The following is a 25511-nucleotide window of genomic DNA, read 5'->3' on the forward strand; positions in this document are numbered from 1 at the left end:
AATTGTGTATTCAGGTAAGTATGGAGTAAATAGGAAATGATGAGATCATCTTACAGTTAACACTTCATAGTCACACAGCCCCACAAAGAGGTTCATTATATTGAGGCTACATCTGCAGTGGTAGTCACCCTCCTCCACAGGATACCTGAATCAATGTCTGTGTAGTATTGATGCTGAATTCCTTCCGCTATAAACTCAAAAACATTTTTAATTTATTGCAAGGGGAAGAAAACTCTGTACTTAACACCACAGTTGGATGCTTAGCTGTAGCCACCAGTTCTCTTTCTACATTCGCAAAACTGGCAGATGAAACATGAAAAGGAATACTGACTCTTTAATCTCCACTTCTCCACCTAAGGCCCAAGGCAAGCTTGACAGAGTAACTTCATTCTGGAAACAGAGGTTTTTTAAAAAAAAGTCTGGATTACTTTTTCTTCTGCTTTTGAAAACTGTGGGCTATAGGGGAATGAACCTGGCATAGACTTAAAACAAGAACAAGTTTCTTTATCTGAAAAGTTACAGTCCTTGATGCTTACAGGAAGGTCATTTTCAAAATCCACAGGGAAAAGAGCATCACAGCCAGAAAGAGTGCATTAAGTGCCTTATTTGCTTGAAACAGAGACAGTTTTTCATTTATAACTGCTCATAGGATCAACTGAGCCTTTGATGCAGTAGAGACTTTTCTATAGATTTTGCAATTAGTGAGTTAGATGTTTTAAATAGTAGGCATCCACAAATTGGTTTTTAGCAATAAAAAAAAGTACTGAGCAATATTTAGCAAAGTTAAATTATGTTTGATACTTAAACTGAGTTATGGGCTACAGGATGGAAGACCTGTATATGCTCTATGAGCAACCACATACATCTATTTAATTCTCCCCAAACAATTTGATTTACTATCTAATATACAGGGGTGGGGTGGAGGTGCGGGAAGTGTGCAAGGAATGCTTACAGATGCATTCTCTGCACACTAAGCTAAAGGATAATGCAGCCTACATAGGGAAGAATTCTGCCTCTCTTGTGTATGATCCCTTCCAGGGGTCCCCCGGGGTGATGTGGATCCACACCCCCAATACTAAATGGCACAATTTGGCCGTTAGCGATATGTAATCTCACAAGAGATTCCTCCTTCCCCCAAATACATTTACAGTTGATTAAGTAAACAGCATTCAGTAAGGCTTTTAAAAAAATGCATTACCCTCCTTCCTCACGGCATGACATGAAAATGCAGCCTAGGGCTGAAAATCTCTTTTCTGTATTGTACAGCACCTATCACAATGGGGCCCTAATCTTGACTGAGGCTTTCAGTTGCTATCACAATATAAATATTTGCTAAAAGAAATAACAGCTGGTACAGTAGGAGCTCTCGAAAGTTAGGGACATAATTCCAAAGGCAGAAGGAACTCACAGTTTATGTTTTTAAAAGAAAATTCTGGCTTGATAATACCCAAATTCCCATCCAACTGCTTGCTCATCTATAATAAATCTTTTAAACCTCTACAAATTTCATTTTAAAAATCTTAAGATGTGGCCAGCAATCTGTTATTTGCTGCCACACTAAAGGATACTGTCTTATCTTGATTCATATGGAAGTCACACATCTAAATCCTTGTGAAACCAAATGAGAGTAGGGCTAAGCACCCTATATAGATAAAATAAAAGCTATCTTTTAGTTATCTTTTTTAAAACACAAATTTTCATCTTTCGGCTCCTCTTTGTTTCCTGGTTGTGGGAGGAGCTACAATTAAAGATGGGCCAGATCCAAACTTTGAAGAAATTTGATCCTGATCCTAATCCAAACTTTGTGGCTCAGGTTCATCTCTAGCCAAAATATTGTGAGAACAGTCTCTCACTCTGTGTATTTAGTCAAACAAGTAACTTGAAATACAGGAAATTTCATGTTCAGGTTGTGGTACTGGGTGAAATGAATTTAGTTATCTCAGCCCAACTCCCACAGGACACGAGTCCGCATGACAAAACCTCTACACTTACTGTAATATGTCACAGCTGGAAACCTCTACTGCACATAATCCCAAATGAACGCCAACCTGCCGTTTTAACCATCACAAAGCATCATGCATACTCTTCATGCCACATTTCGCAGAAAAGCTATGTAAGATTTTTTTGTAAGTTTATTGTTATTTTGTTTTAAATTAAATTATTTGTGCCTGTAAAAAGAAGTTGCCTTATTGCCATGAGTCCATTGCTGCAGATCTCAGGGAGCGAAAAATTATCACTAACTTTAAAAATCTCTAAACCGTAAATAAAAGAGCTTCTCGATAAACCATGATATTAAGGAGCAATATCTTTCAACTGTTTAGGGTTAAAAACAAATGCTTTAGAAGGGAGATTCTTAGCTTCCCAATGAGATACATACCTGGATGCCAGCCCAAATGGTTTGTAAGTTATCAGATCTTAAAAATCATATTGGTCCAGAAGTGGCCACATTATTCATGAGAGGCAAAGCTACAACTGATTTGTGCAAGTCCTCCCAAAGAAGTGCTAACAAAACCTATTTGCCACACCACCATGTATTTGGTTTTGGCTACATCATATTTTACAGAACTACTTTAGAGAGTTTATCTTTTTATTGATACTATCTTTGTATCCCTTCACCTAGAAAGCCAGTCTCCCTTAGCACCATGGGTTCAACTGTCCAGGCCTAGGAAAGAAGAAAACTTATCAGTAATAGATGGGCTAACACTCCTTTTCTAACTCATTTGGTCACAAGATAGTACATAAGAACGGCCATGATGGGTCAGACCAATGGTCCATTTAGCCCAATATCCTGTCTTCTGACAGTGGCCAATGCCAGGTGCTTCAGAGGGAATGAATAGAACAGGTAATCATCAATAGATTACAGGTGATCCATCCCATCGGCCATTCCCAGCCTCTGGCAAACAGCATCCCTGCCTATTATGGCTAATAGCCATTGATGGACCTATCCTCCATGAACTTATCTAGTTCTTTTTTGAACCTCGTTATAGTTTTGGCCTTCCCAACATCCTCTGGCAAAGAGTCCCACAGGTTGACTGTGTGTTGTGTGAAGAAATACTTCCTTTTGTTCATTTTAAATCTGCTGCCTATTAATTTCGTTTGGTGAGTCCTAGTTTTTGTGTTTTGAGAAAGAGTGAATAACGCTTCCTTTTTTTACTTTTTCCACACTGGTCATGATTTTATAGACCTCTATCTTGTCCCCCCCTTAGTCGTCTCTTTTCCAAGCTGAAAAGTCCCAGTCGTTTTAATTTCTCCTCATATGGAAGCTTTCCCAGACCTCTAATAATGTTTGTTGCACTTTTCCAATTCTAATATATCTGTTTTGAGATGGGGCAACCAGATCAGCACAGAGCATTCAAGATGTGGGCATACCATGGATTTATAAAAAGGCAATACTATCTTTTCTGTCTTATCCCTTTCCTAATGATTCCCAACATTCTATTAACTTTTTTGACTGCCACTGCACATTGAATGGATGTTTACAGAGAACTATCCACAGTGATTCCAAGATCTGTCACTGATCCAGAACTGAACATTGTCCATTCTATATCGCAGAATAATGTGTAATTTTGGAGGAAAATGCAGCAATTAGGGAAAAACAGAAAACCGTTTTGTGGCAAGGACACTTCTCCCCCCTCCCCCCATACATTTTTAAAATGCCATCTGTTTGAAGTGGCTCACAGGTTGGAATATTAGAAACAGTCACAAGAGAAATGGTTTTGTGGACAGAGTGCAGGTGAAGTTGTAAGAGATGCACAATAAATACTGTCATCGACATGGCTTGCAATTTAATGTGGTTCTGCAATTTATCACAAGCATACACCTCTCCAATAGCCAATTTTGCGGAAACATTCCAAAATATAAATTCACCTTTGGTTTGGAAAATTTCAGCTCAAAGAGAATTATTTTTTAGGTGATTAAGAGAAACTGAAAAAGCAGCAAGGTTCTGAATAGACATCGAAACTCAACCTTCATTATAGGGCTCATTACCAAAACAGCTGTAATAAATAGCAGAAACATGATCAGTGCTGCATGCATGTTTTTAATATAAAATGGGACAAAAGTTTGGGTATAAAGTTTACCTGGCTAATGGGCAGGTACATGACCATATTGCAGAGATGTCACATGAGAATTCTTCTGTTCTTTCAAGTACAAAAAGCCCTTCAGAGATGGTGCAGGCAGAATTCAGACAAAGGTTCCCCAAGGTTTTGATAATGCAATTGGCCAATCTACCAAACTTTCTTCCCCTTGTCTTCTTTTGCGGTTTTCATTTTTATGAAAAATTACTGAATACACCGAAATATACAGTTCACTATTCCCTTTGTTTCAGTGGCTAATGACAAATGCATGGAGGACATCTTGTGTTGCCTAGGCTGGCAGGTCATTTACATTGATTGATGCTCTGCTTTGAAAAAAAATGAGCTATGAAGGAATTACAATGGAGAGTCTACAAACTGAAATGGGGATGTACTAATTAGCACTGCATTAAACAGTTGGATTTGATTTGGAGACGAAATAGCATCAGGAAAGAATTTACAGGGTATTGATGCAAACTATATCTTAGGTATCACACAACATAACTGTATATCACTTTGCTGGAAAAGGCAAAAAATTGCCATTAAGAAATGGCAAGTTCAGGTCCAGCAGCCTAATGGTTAAAGACCCTAGAGGTTTAGCCTTGTAGACGCTTCTGTTTTATTTACTATTCAAAAGAGTTGATGCCGCTGGTAAGCTAAGAAAAGAAATATTTTGTCCCACAGCAAACAATTAGCCTGTGAAACTCACTGCCACAAGATATCATTAAAGCCAAGAGTTTATCCAGATTCAAAAAACAATTGGATATTTATATGGATAATAAGAAGATCCATAATTACAAGACCAAGAACTGCTTACTACCAAGTATTTTGGAAGGGATATAAATCCTCATGCTTTGCGGCATAAACCAACCACTAGCTAATGGAGGACAGGAAAAAATATCCTTCTCTATGGGCAGCTAATCTCATAACTGCCTGCTGCAAAGTTTCTTACGCCTCTCTCTGAAGCATATGGAACTGGCCCATGTGAGAAACAGAATACAGGAAGAGATGGAGCAGTGGTCTGATCTGGTATGACAACCCCAATTAAAGCCTATGTATGAGACAAAAATAACAGCTCCTGGATCTCAGAGGTAGTGCACTCAGCAGTGGCTACTCGCCTTGCACCAGCTCATTTGTGCAAGTGAGGGGCTCCCACACCTCAGCTTTGCTAGCTACGTCAGCTGCACCAGACTCCTGTGTCTTCTGCTTGTGTAGCCCAAGGACATGGATTGCTTGGCTCTGCCGCAAGGGTACCCTTTCCTTCTACTTGTGCCCTTACAGTGCTAGTAAGGATGGCGTTGTGGTTAAGGTACTAGATAAGGAACCAGGAGATCTGAAGTCAACTCCTGGTCTCTGCCACAGATTTCCTGTGCAATCTTGGGCAAGTCACTTAGGTGCCCAAGTCTGGTTTTAAGTGCTGAAGTCCCAGTTTTAGGCTCCATTGGGATCCACAAAACTCTGGATGAACAGTGTAGGTGCCTAAAATCACTTGGTGCCTACATTTTCAGGGTAAGAGTTACCTGGGTATGTAACTTGCTGCCTTGGCATGTATTTGTTGCTTTGGTGTAGGTGTCTGGACACCCCTCTGCTGCCTAAGCCCCAGAATGAACCACAAATCAGGGTAAATGTCTTCGCTGATGGGGCCCATTCCAATAGGTTTACTCAGAGGTTGCCTGCCAGATCCAGTCCCATTTAAAACTTAGCAGGATGAGGAGGAAGTGGTTAGAGCACTCAACTGGGATGTGGGAAACCCAGATTTGATTCCTCCCACTAGGAGGAGAAAGGATTTGAATAGGAGGTAATTGGACTTGCCTCTGGGTTCTCCCACCTGCTGGGTGGGTGCCTTAACCACCAGGCTTTAGAGTCATTCTCATGCTCTCTATCTATGGCCCAATGACTCTTTCAATATTTGTACACAATGGAACAGCTCTGTGATGCAGTTCCACATCTGTAAAATGGGAAAAATACTTTGCTACTTCACAGGGGTGTTGCCAGGATAAATTCATTAATGTCTGCATGGTGCTCAGAGAGTGTGATGATGGCTTCCATACTTAGAAAGACAGAATCCAGACACTAGCTTTAAATAATTACAGAAACAAGTGATTTCAGCTATGTAATGGTACTGACTTAGAAGTAATTATGAGGGAGTAAGATTGCAAAACAAAAACTGCTTGTGTTAAAACCAGACAGAGATGTAATTTTTTTCAATACAAAACAAATCTGTTTTCTTTATATGCTTTCTTTTATCAGTCCCTTAATTTTATCTCCATTTCCCCTTATCTTTCTTCCTTCTGACTCCTGTATCACCACTATTTCCAGGCAAAGGCCATGCATGTGTCACTCTCTGAAGCAGATGCCCATGTCAGCCTATAGTTTGGTCAAGCAGGTTACTGTGCAAACAGTTAGGCAGTCCTCCATTCTTGCAATGCTTATAAACCAAAATGTACTATACTCCTGTCAGGCTACCTAAACTGGCTTGGTTTAAGGATTAGTTAAACATCAGACATTCTATCACACTAATTTAGAATCAGTCTTGTTTCTTAGTGATGATAATAAACTCGTACAACAAAGAGATTCATTTGTGTATTTTATCATTTTACTTCAGTCACAGAATGCAAAAACCTGACATTGGAATCAGTTTGATTTTATTTTTGTGATTGAAGATATTAAGCACTACAAGAGCATTGAAATTTCAATCTGATTAGGATCAAAATTTCTCAGGATCAAAACACTTCTTTTTTTCCCCCTACAGTTTTACTAATTGTGTGCTACTTGACATTGTGGAGTTATTCCACAGCATGATGGCAAACTATATGAAGTGTATTTTACTGTTAGGACTTATCAACTCATTCTATTTGTTTTTCATGTGTTTGAGGTTATTAAGAGAACCAAAATTATAACTGATGTGCATGAGTTGAAAGGGTTAGTTCAATTGCAGCTGGTAGGCTAAATCACTAAGCAATATTTTATATGCCAATAGGAATTTCCTTCTGAACAAGACAAAGAAATCATGAATATATAACTGATTTTAAAGCATATTGAGGGGCAAGATCCCTTGAAAACAGGGGAGTGGTGAACAAGGTAAATGTGGAGTGGTTTATTTTCAGAAAATCTGGATTATTCCAACTACTAGAAACCAGATAAAAGTAGATCAGAGAGAATGCTACCAAACGTATTCATCAGAGACCTTTGCTTTTTTGGGGAAATGAACTGCCCTTGCTCACAGTTCCTGAGGAATTGTATTTCTTATAGCTGTAAATCAAATCATGAAGAAATAGGATGACGTTCTTCCAAGCAAAAGCTGAGGATGACAAGTATCTTTTTTGTCAGTGTCAGGTTTCCGAATTTAGACCTCAATTAGGATTCCAAAATGAAAAAGCACTTATTATATACCAATATATACCATGCTTGTGACAGTGTTCTTACAAGCAATATATTCATTTTCAAATTCCAGTACATTGTCCTACATTTGTCCAAGAGTATATTCAGGGCTTCCTCAAGAGGTCTTGACTTTTCTATATCCTGTCTGGTTTCCCAGCCAGAAAGTACTTGATGTAACTGCTCAGTGAACATCATTAATTTTTTCAATTAATTGGGGACATATGCCTCTGCAGTATGTGACATCCATTCATTCTTAGCAACAAACAGACTTCTTGAAATAGGAGCAGTAGCAAGCATCCGTGCGACAAGAGAGGCAAGCGAAGAAAAGCTTTTTCACCTGGTAAAGTGTTACACTCTATAGAGCAGTGGGTGTCAAATCCGCTTTGCCCCACCCTGTCCTCATTTTTTCAAAGCATACTGTATATTGGAGACAGTGTTACAACCAAACTCAACAGTAATTGTATTTATTTGGGCACCCAACTCATAGGCCACAGAGAGTCTCCTGGCATTGGAATAGACGTAGTTTCACTGAGCAGGGACCCAGGAATCAGGGGAAACATACAGGTACTGAACTGAGCTCCCTTCACTTGACATGCGGATTAGCTCTGTGGTGGCTCCTTGCAGGCACAGTTGTTGTCAGAGGATCCACTGCTATGAGGATCTGCCTATCCTTTTCATGCTACTAAGAGGTGAATAAGGACAATGAGGGTGCTCCTGCAGCCTCACGGCTTTAGTAGCAGATATAAGGCAGCCCCAGTGACTGGAGGTGGAAGATTCCTCCTATTCCCCTCCATGCATCTTCTTAATGCACCCTAAGGCTGAGAGCTAGTGGCTGCATTTGTGTCTCACTGTACCTGTACCTCTACTGTGGCTTGTAAGTTTTAAGTCTAAAAGCATCTATAACGTATGTACTGAGGAACAAACAGCATATTTCTTACAGATAACACACAACCCCATATCTCAGCCCCTGAACTGAACATATGTCATGTGCATCATCTATCATGAATCTGTATTTACCCACATAGCCCCAGTTTTTCGAAGCAGCCACTAAAATTGCATCAACGTGTATATTTTCATTTGTTCATTCTGGTATGTGTACAAAAATATGAAACTTGTGCATGTAAATTAGCTGGTTAGATTCCTACCTACCCAAATTTGTATACACAAAAGTAGTTTGTCTGCACAAAGCCACATTTTTGCATGGAGATAAACTTACATGTGAAAGCCATGGGAATAATTTTTGAGGCTGCACTGAGATCTTTTTGACTATTTAGCCCAATGGCTCCCAACCTGTGGCTCGGGGGCCAAAAGTGGCCCATGGGGCTTTCAAAATGGTCCGTGGCTCCACTCCTGCTGGCTGCAGAAGGGAGCCACTGCCTAAGGACCCAGGTGGAGCGTGTTTCCACAGGGCTAAAAGACCGGTACAGGCTCCTTGCTGCAGCCAAGGGGATGGGAGATCAGTGCTCCCCTCCCCTTGGCTGTAGCAGGGAGCACGGGAAAGTGCTCCACCTAGGTCCATAGATGCTGAGGTCTCTGCTGGAGCCAGAGGGAGAGGTGCATTGATCTCCCATTCCCCTGGCTGCAGAAGGGAGCCACTGCCTAGGGACCCAAGTGGAGCACACAGGGCTAGAGGATGCATGCGGTTTCCCTGCTGCAGCCAGGGAACTCCTTCTGTCTGGCTGAAATGGGGGGAAGGGGGCCTGCTGGTGGAGACTGGTGGCCTTTCCAGGTTGTAAAAATGATATCTGTGGCCCTTGAGCCAAAAAGGTTGGGAACCACTGATTTAGCTCACAAATATTGTTTATTAAAATATATAATTGTAACAGTAATAGGTATGTATACTGTATGTGAGCGGTATGCTACAGATATATAATGATGCAACTGATTGTTAATGCAAATCCAGAAAGATTCCATTTTTCCTGGAGAGAGGAGGCTTATTGTTTATGTTATGCATTTAGGGCTCTGTACAACAACCAGATGTTGGGGGAAACGAACAGATATTTTTAAAAAGGAAGTACCTGAGGACAACAGGGCTTCTTATGAGTTTTATCAAAAGTTCAGTGATCCATTAACTCCCCTGTTGTTGAGTGCCCGTAACCACTCGTGTGAGGAAAGGCTGCTGCCTGGAACTCTGAATAAAGCTTCTATAATCTTATTAAGGAAAGCCGGTATAAAGTCAGTAGAATGTGGTAGCTAGAGGCCTGTGTCACTTATAAATTATGTCTGAAAATTATTAGTGAAAATGCTGGATACTCAGTTGCATTATCCCAGCTAATACACCCTGATCAGGTTGGGTTTATGAAGAGCAGTTTGCTGGTAGAGAATACAAAGAAAATGTTAAATGTGGTACAACAAGCAATAACTATTAGTGAGCCAGTGGCAGTTTTTGCAATAGGTATGGAAAAGGTATTTGACAAAATCAAATGGGATTTTTTTTCTACACAATTATGAAGTACTATGAGATGGATTCTCACTTAGTAGCTTAATTGTTACACAAAGCACTGTGGTATCAGACAGTTTAATGGAACAAAATAGGGATAATATCCTCATATCTCATTTTTAAAAAGAGATTGAGCCATTGATTCAACAATTGTGGGATCATTGGCATACTGTTTCCTGTGGAAGTAAAAGCAGGCATATGCATAGATAGCATGTTAGTGTTCTTTTATCAGAGGCAGTGCTAACAATAGTTTGTTTCGAACTCTAACAATGTGTGCACTATTCCAGCTTTCAGCAGTGCTAATGGGGTTCTCAGAACAGTGTCTGATACAAAATCATAGAAATGTAGGACTGGAAGGGACCTCAATAGGTCATTTAATCCAGTCCCCTGAACTGAGACAGGTCTAAGTATTTGCTAGACCATCCCTGACAGGTGTTTGTCTAACCTGTTCTTAAAAACCTCCAATTATGGAGATTCCATAACCTCCCTGGGTAATTTGTTCCAGTGGATAACTACCCTTATGGGTAGGAAGTTTTTCCTAACATTTAACCTAAATCTCCCCTGCTGCAATTTAAGCCCATTACTCCTTGTCCTGTCCTCAGTAGATAAGGAGAACAATTTATCATTTTCCTGTTTATTTACATATAAAATGATGGGGTCTAAATGAGCTGTTACCACTCAAGAAAGAGATTTTGGAGTCATTGTGAATAGTTCTCTGAAAACATCCACTTAATGTGCAGCAGCAGTCAAAAAAGCTAATAGAATGTTGAGAATCATTAGGAAAGGGATAGATAATAAGACAGAAATATCATATTGTCTCTATATAAATCCATGTTGTGCCCACATCTTCAATACTGCATGCAGATCTGGTCATGCCATCTTAAAAAAGGTATATTGGAATTGGAAAAGATACAGGGATGGGCAACAAAAGTGGTTAGGGGTATGGAAAAACTTCCATATGAGAGTTTAATAAGACTAGGATTTTTCAGACTGGAAAAGAGACAACTAAGGGGGGATATGATAGAGATCTATGAAATCATTACTGGTGTGGAGACAATAAATAAGGAAGTGTTATTTCATAACATTATCATTTCATTATCTCATAACACAAAAACTAGGAGTCACCAAATGAAATTAATAGGCAGCAGGTTTAAAATGAACAAAAGGAAGTATTTCTTCACACAAAACGCAGCGTTAACCTGTGGAACTCCTTGCCAGAGGATGTTGTGAAGATCAGGACTACAATGAGGTTCAAAAAAGAACTAGATAAGTTCATGAAGGATAGGTCCATCAATAGCTATTAGCCAGGATAGGCAGGGATTGCTGTTTGACAGAGGCTGGGAATGGCTGATGAGATGGATCACTTGATGATTACCTGTTCTATTAATTCCCTCTGAAGCACCTGGCATTGGCCATTGTCGGAAGACAGCATATTGGGCTAAATGGACCATTGGTCTGCTCTATTATGGCTATTCTTATATTCTTTATAACAACTTTTTTCCATATTTGAAGACTGGTGTTATGTTCCTCCTCAGCCTTCTCTTTTCCAGACTAAACAAACTCAATTTTTTCAGTCTTTCCTTGGAGGTCATGTTTTCTAGACCTTTAATCATTTTTATTCCTCTCCTTTGGACTTTTTCTCCACATCTTTCCCAAAGTGTGGGGCCCAGAACTGGATGCAGCTGAGACTTTATGAGTGCTAAACAGAGTGGAAGAACTACTTTTCATGACTTGCTTACAACACTCCTGCTAATACATCCCAGAATGATGTCTGCTTTTTTTGCAATAGTAATACATTGTTGATTCATATTTAGTTTGTGATCCACTGTAACCCCCAGATCCTTTCTGCAGTACTCCTTCCTAGGCAGTCATTTCTCATTTTGTATTTGTGCAATTGATTATTCCTTCCTAAATGGAGTACTTTGGATTTGTCCTTACTGAACTGCATTCTATTTATTTCAGATCATTTCTCCAGTTTGTCAAGATCATTTTGAATTCTAATCCCGTCCTCCAAAGCATTTGCAACCCTTCCCAGCTTGGTATTGTAGGCACCCTGTACTTGAGGGGCCTGGGAACTTAATTGGGAGTTTTACAGTTGAGAAGATTCTGGGAGACTACAGCTCCCATGATACCTTGGGGAAAAGGGAGCGAGACTCTCCCTCTTCCAGGGAGCTCAGAAAAAAAACATGTGTGGACTCCATTTGCTTTTGTGGGTGGAGCGCGGCTGCTGCTGGAAGCTGCTGCTGACTGTTGCTGGGGGTCCCAAAGCTGCTGCTGAGAGCCTGCTGGAGTTGAGATCAAGTCACCAGCTTTTTAGGTTGGAGGCACTGCCCAAGCCAGGGCAGGGCCTGAGCCTGGAGCTGCCTGAGGTGGGCCTGCAGTGAAGGTGGTGTTAGTGCCCTCCCCCCCTTTGTTTTGGGGCAGGGCTTGTAAAGGAAGAGACACAGCAGAGAGACTTTGACTTGGCCTGAGAAGAGGCAGAGAGGTGTTCTCTTCGAATCAGGGCCAGGACTGCTGACATTTGGTTGGGCCAACTCCAAATCTTCAGCTTGATACCTTAGCTGAACTGATACACTGAGTGATACCCAGAGTGCTATCTATTTCAGAGCTTCAAGCGTGCCCACGGAAGCAAGGGGTTAAGGCTCTAAACTCTAGGGGACTGTGCACTCCAGAGGTGGGGTAAATAGTGGCAGTGTAAATGCCAGTTAGCCAAGTTTCATTTATTACTGTATACTACATTTATTAATTGCTTTATTCAACTGCCCCTGTGGATTTAGGGATTTAAAATAGTAATGATATTTAATTTCAGTCAGTTATGCCATATTTCCTTAATTTGTTAAGTAAATGATTTTGATAATTTGTTAAGGGTTAACTCTAAGTTAAGTATATTGGATGCATAGTTTGTATAATTGGTATTTTTGAGTTAGAGCCATGCCACAGATTATTGTTATTATTAGAATAGGTTTAGTCCTGGAAACTCCCAAGGCACATTATTGAGCGTGTACAGAGTCCAGCCAGGTGGAGACACCGCTAATTTTAAATTCCTTTAAGAGTAAAAGGACTGCAGCAGAGGGGTGGATAGCAGATTCCCACTTATCCTACATCATCATTGGGATACTCAGGATCCCCTTTGTTGTCAGCAACCTTAGGTGCCTGTGCACACAGGTGAGTCTTGCCTGCTCCCAAGTAACCCAGAAAAAAAAAGGGGGTTACAGTATCATCTGTAAGTTTTATAAGTGTATTCTCTATGGTATTATCAAAATCATTTATGAAGATACTGAATAGAAGCAGACCCAGGACAGATTCCTATGGGACACCACTTGATATGCCCTTCCAGCTTGATTGTGAACTACTGATAACTACTCTCTGAGTACAGGTTTTCAGCCAACTGTGCACCCACCTTATAATAGTTTCATTTAGGTGACATTTCCCTAGTTTCCTTATGAAAGGTCACGTGAAACAGTATCAAAAGCCTTACTAAAGTCAACATATCACATCTACTGCTTCCCCCTATCCACAAGGCTTTTTACCCTGTCAAAGAAGGATATTAGGTTAGTTTGGCATGACTTGTTCCTAACAAGTCCATGCTGTTACTTATCATCTTACTCTCTTCTAGGTGCTTATAAATTGATTGTTTATTTGCTCCACAATCTTTCTTAGTACTGAAGTTAAGCTAACCGGTCTATAATTCCCTGGGTTGTCCTTATTCCTCTTTTTATAGATAAGTACTGTATTTGCCCATTTCCAGTCTACTGGGATCTCTCCTCTCGTCCACAATTTCTCAAAGGTAATCACTAATGACTCAGAGAGCTCTTCAGCCAGTTCCTTAAATATTCTAAAATGTATTTCATCAGGCCCTGCTGACTTAGAATCATAGAATATTAGAGTTGGAAGGGACCTCAGAGGTCATCTAATCCAACCCCCTGCTCAAAGCAGGACTAACCTCAGCTATATCATCCCAGCCAGAGCTTTGTCAAGCCTCATCTTAAAAACCTCTAAAGATGGAGATTCCACCACCTCCCTAGGTAACCCATTCCTGCTTCACCACTCTCCTAGTGAAAAACTTTTTCCTAATGTCCAACCTAGACCTCCCCAACTGCAACTTGAGACAGTTGCTCCTTGTTCTGTCATCTGCCACCACCGAGAACAACCTAGCCCCATCCTACCTGGAACCCCCTTTCAGGTAGTTAAAGGCTGCTATCAAATCCCCCTTCATTCTTCTCTTTTGCAGACTAAACAAGCCCAGTTCCCTTAGCCTCTCCTCATAAGTCCTGTGCTCCAGCCCCCTAATAATTTTTGTTGCCCTCCGCTGTACTCTTTCCAACTTGTCTACATCCTTTTTGTAGTGGGGGGCCCAAAACTGGACACAATAATCTAAATATGGCCTCACCAATGCTGAATAGAGGGGAATAATCACTTCCCGCGTCCTGCTGGCAATGCCCCTCCTAATGCAGCCCAATATGCTATTAGCCTTCTTGACAACCAGGGCACACTGCTGACTCATATCCAGCTTTTTATCCACTGTTACCCCGAGGTCCTTTTCTGCAGAACTGCTGCCTAGCTCGTCAGTCCCCAGTCTATAGCTGTGCATGGGATTCTTCCTTCCTAAGTGGAGGACTCTGCACTTTTCTTTGTTGAACCTCATTAGATTTCTTTTGGCCCAATCCTCCAGTTTGTTTAGGTCCTTCTGTATCCTATCCCTACCTTCCAGGGTATCTACCACTCCCCCCAGCTTAGTGTCATCCGCAAACTTGCTGAGGGTGCAATCTACCCCATCCTCCAGATCATTAATGAAGATGTTGAACAAAACTGGCCCCAGGACCGACACCTGGGGAACTCTGCTTGTGACTGGTTGCCAGCTAGACATGGAGCCATTGATCACTACTCGTTGAGCCCTATGCTCTAGCCAGTTCTCTATCCATTTTATAGACTTGAAGACATCTAACTTGTCTAAGTAATTCTGACCTTGTTCTTTCCCTATTTTAGCTTAGTTCCTACCCCATTTTCACTGATGTTTACTATGTTAGTTTCCAATCACCGGTAACCTTTTGGTGAAAACTGAAACAAAAAAGGCATTTAACACTTCGGCCATTGCTGCATTTTCTGTTAGTCTTTCCCTCCTCAATGAGTTATCGGACTAACCTGTCTCTGGGTCTTCCTTTTGCTTCTTATGTATTTGTAAAATGTTTTCTTGTAATCCTTTATGTTCCTAGCTAGTTTGATCTCATGTTATGCCCTAGCCTTTCTAATTTTCTCCCTATATGCTTGTGTTGGATTTTTTCATATTAATCTTTCACAATATGACCTATTTTCTATTTTTGTATGCCTTTTTTTTTGAGTTTCAAGTTGTTGAAGATCTCCTTGTTAAATCAGGGTGGTCTCTTACCGTACTTCCTATCTTTCCTATGTATTGGGATAGTTTGCTCTTGTAACCTTAATAATGTCTCTTTAAAAAACTCCCTTAACTCTTTTTTTCCTTTAGACTTGCTTTCTATGGGATCTTTTCTGAGCTTGCCAAGATCTGCCTTCTTGAAGTCCATTGTCTTTATTTTTCTGTTCTCCCTCCTATCATTCCTTAGAATCATGAACTCTATCATTTCATGATCATTTTCACCCAAGCTGCCTTTAATCTTAAATGAATACATTATTATTTTCCTTCCCCAATGCTTTACAAAATGCACCAAATATTAATAAACACAAACCTCCTGGTCCTACTGAAGCCAGTAGAATTTTTTTGCCATTTACTTCAGTGGAGGCAGGATTTCACAACTACATTTTTGTTCTGCTAGACCTTAATTAAATGGTCACTGACGTCAATGGGAGTTTTTCCTTTGACTCCAATTAGCTTTGTATAAGGGTAAAATAGAACTCATAAAAGACTATCACTGTTACAGACTTGAAGACCTTCTTCACTGTTTTTCTTCTTCTGGTTGCATTCAAGAGGTTGCTTTTGTCTTATTTTATCTGAAATAGTGTTAAAGCTTTTCAAAAGTTTCTAATGGTCCACTAAAGTCATTTTACCATCAACAATATTCTTGAATATTTTGTGGTTTTGAGCAACATTTTCTTCCTTAGCTTAATTATTTTCTTCTCTGGTGTCTGCATAACATGGAATTGAAGGCAGGATGTACTGGTCTTCCTAGTTCTGCCTTTTCTGTTTTATTGTCAATGCACCAATACATACTGAATATGCCCAACTGTAGTTTTAGTTTTCCTTTGCTTATGTTTACCATTTGAGGATCTGCAGTTGCATTCTGAGTCTCTGCATGCCTAACTTTTTCTACTCTTCTCTTTTGTAAGTCTACCAAGAGTTCTCAAGTACACACTTTTTTATTTTGCAACTCCTTGAAATCTTGATTCTGTTTTATTATAGTGTCTGCTAGCTTCTTCACTTTGGCTTCCAGTTTCCTCTTCAGAGTATCATCTTTTCTGCATTGTTATCTCAAACAAAAAGACCTCTTTTTCTCTTGCACTTCTGCTTTTGAGGCACCGAGATTCTGGTAGGCTATGGTTCAATCTTGCTCAACTTAATCTAAGCCTGTATCGTCTTCTTCCATGGCCACTGCCTGACAAATCTGGAGTTCTTATCTTGACTGTACATCTGTTTTCACCATACCAGGTAGATTTCCCGTTTCTCTTTCCTAATTTGAATTTGGAGTCTGTCATCTGGGATAGGCAATTTGCCATGAAGTGTTTTTTTTTCTTGGCACATCTACAACATTCCTTTCCAACTGCTTGAAAAGTTGAGTATCTTTCTGAGTAAGAGTATGAGCCATTTTAGCTTCTGCAACAGTATTGAAACACAATCTTACTTTGAGATATGCCATGCTGGGATTATAGGTTTGCTTGGTGCATTGTTTTCCATGATCAAGGCCTGTGACTCTGTCACTTTCGTAACTCATTCAACATCCAAAAGACTTTCCAATTTAAGAGCTAAGAGCTGTTTGCTATAGCTTGGTTACTGAATGATGTTGCACCATTTGAGTCTTGATTTCACTATCCAGGTTACCAAATTTACATCTGAATGCCTGGTGGGCAATCTGGTATACAACTGACCAGTGTCCTTTACTATTATTACTACTTTTATTATGATAGCATGTAAAGCCCTAAGCAAGATCAGAGCTCTGTTGTGCTGCATGACGACAAAAACTCACAGTATATAAGAACGGCCATACTGGGTCAGACCAATGCTTCCTCTAGTATCTTGTCTTCTGACAGTGGCCAGTTCCAGATGCTTCAGAGGGAATGAACAGAACGGGTCAATTTCAAGTGATCCATCCCCTGTCATCTAGTCCCAGCTTCTGGCAGTTGGAGGTTTAGGGACACCTAGAGCATGGGGTTGCCTCCCTGCCCATCTTGACTAATAGTCATTGATGGACCTATCCTCCATGGATTTATCTAAATCTTTTTTGAAGCCAGTTATAACTTTGGCCTTCACCACATCCACTGGCAACAAGTTCCACAGGTTGACTGTGCGTTGTGTGAAAAAGTTCTTTCTTTTGTTTGTTTTAAATCTGCTGCCTATTAATTTAATCAGTTGAGCCCTGGCTTTTGTGTCATGTGAAGGGGTAAATAATACTTCCCTAATCACACCATTCATGATTCTAGAGTCCTTTATCATATCACCTCCTGAGGATCATCCCCTTTTTAATCTGAATAGTCCCAGTCTTTTTAATCTCTCCTCATATGGAAGTTGCTCCATGCCCCTAGTCATTTTTGTTGTCATTCTCTAGACCTTTTCCAGTTCTAATATATCTTTTTTGAGATGGGGTGACCAGAACTGCACAAAGTGTTCACACTGTGCTTATATCATAGATTTATATAGTGGCATTATGATAAGAATAAAACAGAAACTCTCTCTTTCCTAATGGTTCCTAACTGTGTGTTATCTTTTTTAACTGTCACTACACGCTGAGCAGATGTTTTTAGAGAACTATCGACATTGACTCAAGCTCTCTTTCTTGAGTGGTAACAACTAATTTAGACCCCATCATTTTGTAGGTATAGTTGGGATTATTTTTTCCAGTCATCATTACTTTGCACTTATCATTGTTGAATTTCATCTGCTGTTTTGCAGTCCAGTCAACCAGTTTAGTGAGATCCCTTTGTAACTCTTCACAGTCAACTTTGAACTTAACTATCTGAAGTAAAAGACAGTCTGGGTGCTGAAGGCCTTGCAATCCTAACAGACAGGACATGCAAAGGGTCAGAGAAGAAACAGTGGCACAAAGAGGTAAAGTAACTTGTCTGAGGTTACTTACACACTGCAGATCAGTGGTAGAGCTGGGTAGAGCTTTTGAGTCCCAGTCTATCCACTGGATCACACTACTTCTCACACAGTCTTACTGGTTTTTGTCTTAGTTGCCTGATGACTAATGTTTCATATTCCATTTCAGAGAAGTAGTCAGTCAGTCAATCAGAACACCATGGTCTTTTTCAAACAGGATCTTCATCTCTGCCAGGCATTTAGTGAAGTCAGTGCGTCATAAACATCTCTTAGCTCCTCACTCAAACAGTGCAATAAAAGTGCAACTTGTCATTGTTTTACTTCCAATTTCAAGTGCACCCAACAGATTTCTGAATTTGCTTATCCATTTCTGAGCAACTGCCCTGCCCTCATAGATAGTAAATGTGGGGAATTTCAGTGATGCAAATGCCAGACTGCTTTTGTTTGTTGTTTTGGGTTTTTCCCCCTATATGTGCCTTTAACATTCTTTCAGAATTTTATCTCACTACTTTTTCCCCTTCTTCAATTATATATATTTTAGCTCCTACAAATTTTATGGGCTGTTTCCCTTTGAGAGCTTCCAAAAACTTGAGTCTTTGCACTGCTGTCAACCTCAAAGATGGCTGCTACGCATTTTCTGCTAGCTTCTTTTGCTTTTCACAAAGATGGCCACTTCACTCCCAGCTTTGTAATTGCAGGCAACAAGCAAGCAGCTTTTACTTCAGTTTAATGTGTAGGAAAAATAGTTTTCTCATTGTTTCTCCTTGCATATAGGACTGAGCAAATTTGTTCTCTTGGGTGGTGGTGCTCTTAGACTAGAGTTTGTTTTGCCTCTTAGCAGAGAATTTCTTCTGTTACGTCCTTCATTTTCTTTCTCATCACATACTCTGTGTCTTCACTGCCAGTTGAGGTGTCTTGTGGAAATAAATCCCAGAGCACACTGTGGTTTAGCAGTATGCAATACTGCAATTCTCTGGTTTTACTCCAAGCATAACTAAATTACAGATTAGTGGCCTAATTCTCTCCTACCAGTGAGAATCAGGAGCAACACCAACGACGTCAATGAAAACTCAGTGAGAAAAGAATTAGCTTCGTGTCTATTTTTTAAAATTGTAAATAAATTATAATTAAAAGGTTGGTGTTCAAACGGGAAGAATTTGGTCTCAAATATTTAAGGGTCAAGTTGCACCCATATCTATAAACAGATATAGATACACACACACACACACATTTTTTGGGCAGGGACTGTCTCTTGCTATGTGTTTGTACAACACTTAGTCTCCTAATCCTGATTGGGTACTTACTGAAGTACAAATAGGCATTTGTATACTACACGAATGGGAGTCACATAAGTAGAGAGATGATAATACACTGCCTGGTTAAATCCATGCAAGCTCCATGGCTCAGTTCTATTCTGTGCAACTTTCTTAACTACCAAATATGTTGCAGTTTTCGATCTCCATGTCATTGGTCAGAAATAAAAAAAGCAAGCGATGAGTTCATTTTCTATGCTACGGACAGAGTTACTCATCTCATAGATGTTAAGGCAAGAAGGGACCATCATCTAGTCTGACCACCTGCACATCACAGGCCACAGAGCCTCATCTACCCACTCCTGCAAGAGACATGTAATCTCTTGCTGAGTTACTGAAGTCCTCAAATATTGATTTAAAGAGTTCAAGTTACAGAGAATCCACTGTTTATTCTAGTTCAAACCAGCAAATGACCTATGACCCACGCAGCAGAGGAAGGCAACCTTCCCCCAACTCTCTGCTAATCTGACCTGGGGGAAAATTCCTTCCTGATCCCAAATATGGTGAGCAGTTGGACCCTGAACATGTGGGTGAGACCCACCAGCCAGATAGGAAAGAATTTGGTGTAGTAACTCAGAGCCCTCCACATCTAGTATCCCATCTCCAGCCATTAAATATATTTGCTAATAGCATTCACAGATCGGCCATATACCATTATAGAACAACCTCATCATACCATTCCCTCCATTAACTTCTTATCAAGCTCAGTCTTGAAACAAGTTAGGTTTTTTGCCCCCACTAGTGGCCTTGAAAGGCTGTTTCAAAACTTCACTCCTGTTATGGTTAGAAACATTTGTCTAATTTCATCTAAGCAATGCCTTTTTGAAGAAGTAAAAGAATGGACAGCACATGTAACTGGACAGCTGTTGGAGACCACCATAAGACAAATTTAAGTAATTCCACATTTCCTCATACACTGAGAATCTTATATATTTAAGGAAATGACTTGAAAATATACTGTAGAAAAAGTTACCACTGAACCAGCCTCCACTCTACTAAAACAAAAGGCAGATGCAATATGAACATCCACAATCATGAAATGTAAATAATCGGTCAACAGCAATCAGGTATTGTGCCAGATTATTTTGACAAAAATGGAGGTACTTACAGTCTAAGTGACTATGTCTGATCCCTTCCACATCTTCAGCATGAATGAAGTGGTAACATCTCTTCCCTACAATATCTACAGGGGTCAGATCCATGTAATCACTAATCCTAAAAAGGAAAAATACAGCCTGTAATTTAAGAAGGAAAAAATAGAGGAACTGTCAAATTACTTAGAAATAGAAGCCTACAGCAAGATTTTTCATTACTGCAGCATAACCACAAAGCCACTGCTATTTATTTGAGTGCAATGCCTGTATACACAAGATACATTCTTTAAAAAATAAAACTGGGGGTTTTTTAAATAGAGAAACATACTGAAATCAGTTAGTCCATTTAAATAAATGGAAAGTAAAGCTTCAGAGCACTTCCCACCCATAGAACAAACACTGAGACAATATAATTCCATGAAATTACAAAGCATCAGCAACAATTCAAAATCCTCATTAAAAGACCAAGATAATTCAAGGTTACATAATAAAATAAAAACATGTTATGTTTATACCAAATGATTAGAGACACCTTTCATTTCAACAGATTCATCTTCCATTGGGTATATTCATGAAAACAGCTCTTCAACCATTTCTTGGCACAAAGTCCAAACTGACATTTCAAGCGATATAATTTAAATGCTGAGACATACAGATGCCTGGGGGTGTTATCTTTTTTAGTCTTATTCATTTGGGAACTCAGCTTTCACTCTTGGCCCTTTCAACTGGGACTTTGTGGTTTATTCCACACAGAAACTTTTAAACCCTTTCAGCAGCTCTTCCTGGAGCGAGTGTGTGTGTCTGTGTGTTTGTCATTGATTGTCAAGATGTCAATGTCCTCAGGCACCAGTACAGAAAAAAATACAAAAATTGGAGAACATGTTGGGTGAAGCAGCCTGGTTTACACAAACATTTGAAAACAAGCTGTTTTTTTAAGTAGAATCAATTTTTTGGAGTTTGAAATATAGTGTGTTCCCCCCCACCCAAGTGTCCGTTTTGTCTAAGTAGAACATCTAGCTTTTAGGTTTAGAAGGGAAGAATCTGTAGGAGGTCTGATATATAAGCTCAGTAATAATACTGTTTACTATACAGATCCCTCCAAATGTGAATGGACTCATCTCCAGATTATATGGCTGAGATTACGAATGGCAGTGCTAATTTTAAAGTCCAGTGAATCATTGCAGTAAAGCCGGGGACTATAAGAGCTGGGGTGTATTAAAAATATGCCAGCAAGTTAGTAAATTACCCATCAATGTCTCACTATCCAGAACAATCTTTTTTACCAAAAGGATATTCCCTGGACAATCTGTTCCCACTACTCTTTCCCCACACAGGGGATGGCTGGAGCATTCTTGCTGGAAGGGGTGAGCTCTGCATAAGATCCCCACAAACTGGCATGCCTTGGCCCACTTTATTATATACCAGGCATTTTGATTGGTCATCCCCCATGGCCCATGACAGCTGGCTGTCTCTTTATACACTTAGGAACCCAAAGGCTGGGAACTTTCTGCTATTCTTGCACTTGTTGCCTGAAAGCTTTTCCACATTTAAACTAAAGCACAGATCACTGTGATGGGTGGATTTTGCAGTTTGTAGTTGTTACTTGCTTTTTACATCAGTGTAAATGGTTCTATGTATTTGCCCTTTGCAGAAACCAGCTGCATGTTCTTCTGTCTCTATCAGGAGAAAGTAAATGACAAAGATTCAGTTGCAGGGAGGCTGTCAATGTCTCACCATCTAGTCAGTATATAGAAAGCCCAGTGGCACAAGATGCTTGGTGCCAGCTCTACCTGGAAGCAGAGCATATGTTGACTTAGGGCCCGATTCAGCAATCCATTGCTATTCAGTTGAGCACTTTAACATGTGCTTAATGTTAGAAATTTGCTTACGACCCATAAACACGTGCCCAAGTGGTTTGCTGAACAGGAATGGATTTAAGTACGGGCTTAAAAAAATTGCTGAATTGGGACCTTATGGTTTGAATCAGATGACAAGGCTTATTTACTCTTGGGCAAGGGACAGTGGGGTCACTGGAAGCCTGATTCAGCTCCCACTGAAATCAATGGGAGACTTTCCATTAATTTTAAAGGAGGATGGATTAGAGCTCTGATCTGTATTTAATTTGGATAAAAAAAGGTGACTTTTTGGTCAGGAAAGCATCTGCAGTTTTCCTTGCAGTAGGGACCACTTGCATTTGTACTGATTTGAAACCTAGTTATGTCTATAATAAGGTTGTGGCAAACATGTCATTTCCCATGGAATTGTCGCAGTCTGTCTGAATGGCATAACTATGATAAAGACTGCTGACTTCTGTGCTGACTAGTACTTCAGTAACTAAATAAGATAGTTCAGTCATTTCTGCTACAATAGGTTAGTTAGGCTTTTAAATATAGTTCTAAAAGCAACAAGAGATCCATTTACCACAATATAAAACTCTAGGGAATAGGATCTGACCAAAATTTATATTTAGGTTGCCTAACAACTCTCATTATTTAAAAAAAAAAGTTCCAAATACTTTCTGAAGAACTCTTAATGCCTCCATGTTTTGGAGCACGAACTTGCTGTCTCCCTGAAAATATATTCAGTTTTGGTTCAATAATAAGTTGTAGAAAATCACCATTTGCATTATGTTTACTTGAGCTTGCTAGACATTTTGTGCTAAAAAATTCCAACATTCGGTTTGCACTATAGAAGTTGGAAGATGATAGAGAATGAAACAGGGGAATGCAAGAGGAGAAGGGATGGGTTAGTGGTTAAGGAGTTGAATGCTATCGGGGAGAACTGGATTATATCCCTGGCCAGAGAGTTTCTATCTGATGCTGGGCAAGTTACCTACAACTAAAAATGTCATAAGTGGCCACTAATTGTGTATTTTTCATTTTCTGCGTGATCAGCTTGAGACATCTGGGGCCTGATTTTCAGAAGAGCTGAAAATAACTGCAACTGAAGTCAATGGGAGCTATGGCTGTTTTCAACACCTCTGAAAAATCAGGCCCAAGATGTCTTAGATTGGGTGCCCAATCATTGAGAGACCCCAAATTAGCAGTCATTTTTACAAACTTTGTTCTAATTTTCTCTTTACTTCACTTTCCCCATAATAATATCCTCCTAGCTGATAGGGAGTTCTGAAAATAAATTAACTGATGTTTGTGAGACACTTGGATACCATGGAGATAAGCACCACAGAAAAGACCATGAGGAAATTAATAATTCAGTATTCAGTGCAGGGTTTAGATGGTGTGCAGTAAATAAGACATGGATCAACATATGGAATTAGGAGAATAAAAAAATATTGAACAGCTGCTGCATTCATGGAATAACATCCATCCTGTACAATGAATGCAAAAAAAAAAATAGTATATGACTGTGTAATTAAAGAGTGTACCGTAATGCATCTGTGCAATGGGGAAGAATTAAGGTTGTATAGAAAACCTTAGTTCTGGCATTTTCTAATGTGAGTGTTTAACTATTGCACCCTTAATAACTTTAAAGTTTTTTTTGTATGTAACAGAATATTAATACCGAAAGGTCCAAGTAAGTCTTTTAATAACTCCCTAGTCATTCTATGCACTTGTTTCTTCACTTGGCCTTGACCTTTCAAATGGTCTGAGTGTCAGAAAATATTGGATTATAAATACAATGAATCAAAGAAGGCAAGTGAACTGTGGAACCTGATCCACAACCCATGAGTTCAACGATAACATGAGGAAAAAGCTATTCAGTTAAGATGTAAGAAGGAAACAGGTTTGGTTTTTTTTACTAAAAAATATCAATTCATAAGATAAAGGTGATGTTCTGTGTCCATCAAGGCCACCAAAATGAGAACCAAGCAATAGAACAACAAAGTGAATTAGTCTTGTTATTATGTGACTGAGAATGATTTTGTTATGGAAATCATAGGCAAACCAAACCTGGGATATAAGTACTGTTGTATTGTTAAACCATTGAAAAAGTAACTTTATATTATGTTGCTTAATTTATTAGACCCAAATCCTGTGGCTCACCATCCCCTATGAGCTGTCCATTGACAGCTAAAAATAGCAGCAGATTGAGAAGTAGGGGCTTGATTCTACAAAATGCTCAGTACATTGGCCCTGATCCCATAAAGTGTGTAAGTTTATGCTTAACTTTAAGCTCATGGAGAGACCCATTGACTTCAATGCTTAAGTGCTTTGCTGGCTTAGAGCCAGAGTGCTCATTATTCAGGAGGCTCCAGACAGGAGACTATCTCTGCAGCTCCTTGGGGAATGTTGGTAGATCAGTGAAACATGGAGCTCCATAGAGGCAGAACCCCACACTGGAGGAGAATCCTGCCATGTGTGCTACTTCTCACTGTGGCCTGTGTTAGTAGCTGTGGTTGTGCAGGTAGCCTGACCAATTTAGAATGAAGATTCAGCCCCTGGTGTTTGCTCTCCAGAAGTAAACTCTTTACACAAGCTTTGATTTTTCCCCAGCACTTGACCCTTAAGAAAATAAAAGCAATGGCCACAATGTTCTACTTGGTTGCCTAAATTAGACATTTAAATCTATATTTATACACCTAAATAAAAGTGATCTGATTTTCACTGGTGCTCAGCATCCATAACTCTTACTGAAGTAAATAGGAACTGAATGTCAGCTCAGTACCTACAAAAATTAGGTCAATTCTATTTAGATGCCTAATTTAGGCATCCATGTTTGAAAATGTTGGCCAAAGCTTCTGAATTTTCATAGGTTTATATTCTTATTTCGCCAGTAAAAATGCTAATCTAAATAGGGAAACAACCTGCAAACCAATTCCCCATCAAATAAGTAACTGACTTTTGCAAGCCCTTTTGAGTATTGCTTTGCACACAGAAGTGAGACACCTCCACCCAAACCACCATACAAACACACTCACATACAGTAGGAGTTTGGCTTAGTCTTGTGTGCATGCCAAATATTCTTTTGTGGCATAAATTGTATAAAAGAGGTAAATTCACCTATATTGCAATGCACTTTTAG

At 39.7% G+C, this 25511-nt stretch overlaps 1 protein-coding gene across 1 annotated transcript in view; it reads right to left on the reverse strand.

Annotated features, from left to right (window-relative positions):
• The window catches only part of NPAS3 (neuronal PAS domain protein 3), an 813175-nt gene that overhangs the window by 12886 nt on the left and 774778 nt on the right, over positions 1-25511 (reverse strand). Inside the window, exon 10 of the mRNA XM_067534288.1 lies at positions 20543-20649. Within this exon, the coding sequence (XP_067390389.1) occupies positions 20543-20649 (107 nt within the window). The remainder of the gene's footprint in view (positions 1-20542; positions 20650-25511) is intronic.

Source organism: Emydura macquarii, unplaced genomic scaffold (genome assembly GCF_026122565.2).
Source record: "Emydura macquarii macquarii isolate MOO-44397 ecotype Brisbane River unplaced genomic scaffold, CSIRO-AGI_Emac_v2 contig_374, whole genome shotgun sequence".
Classification (NCBI taxonomy): Eukaryota; Metazoa; Chordata; order Testudines; family Chelidae; genus Emydura; species Emydura macquarii.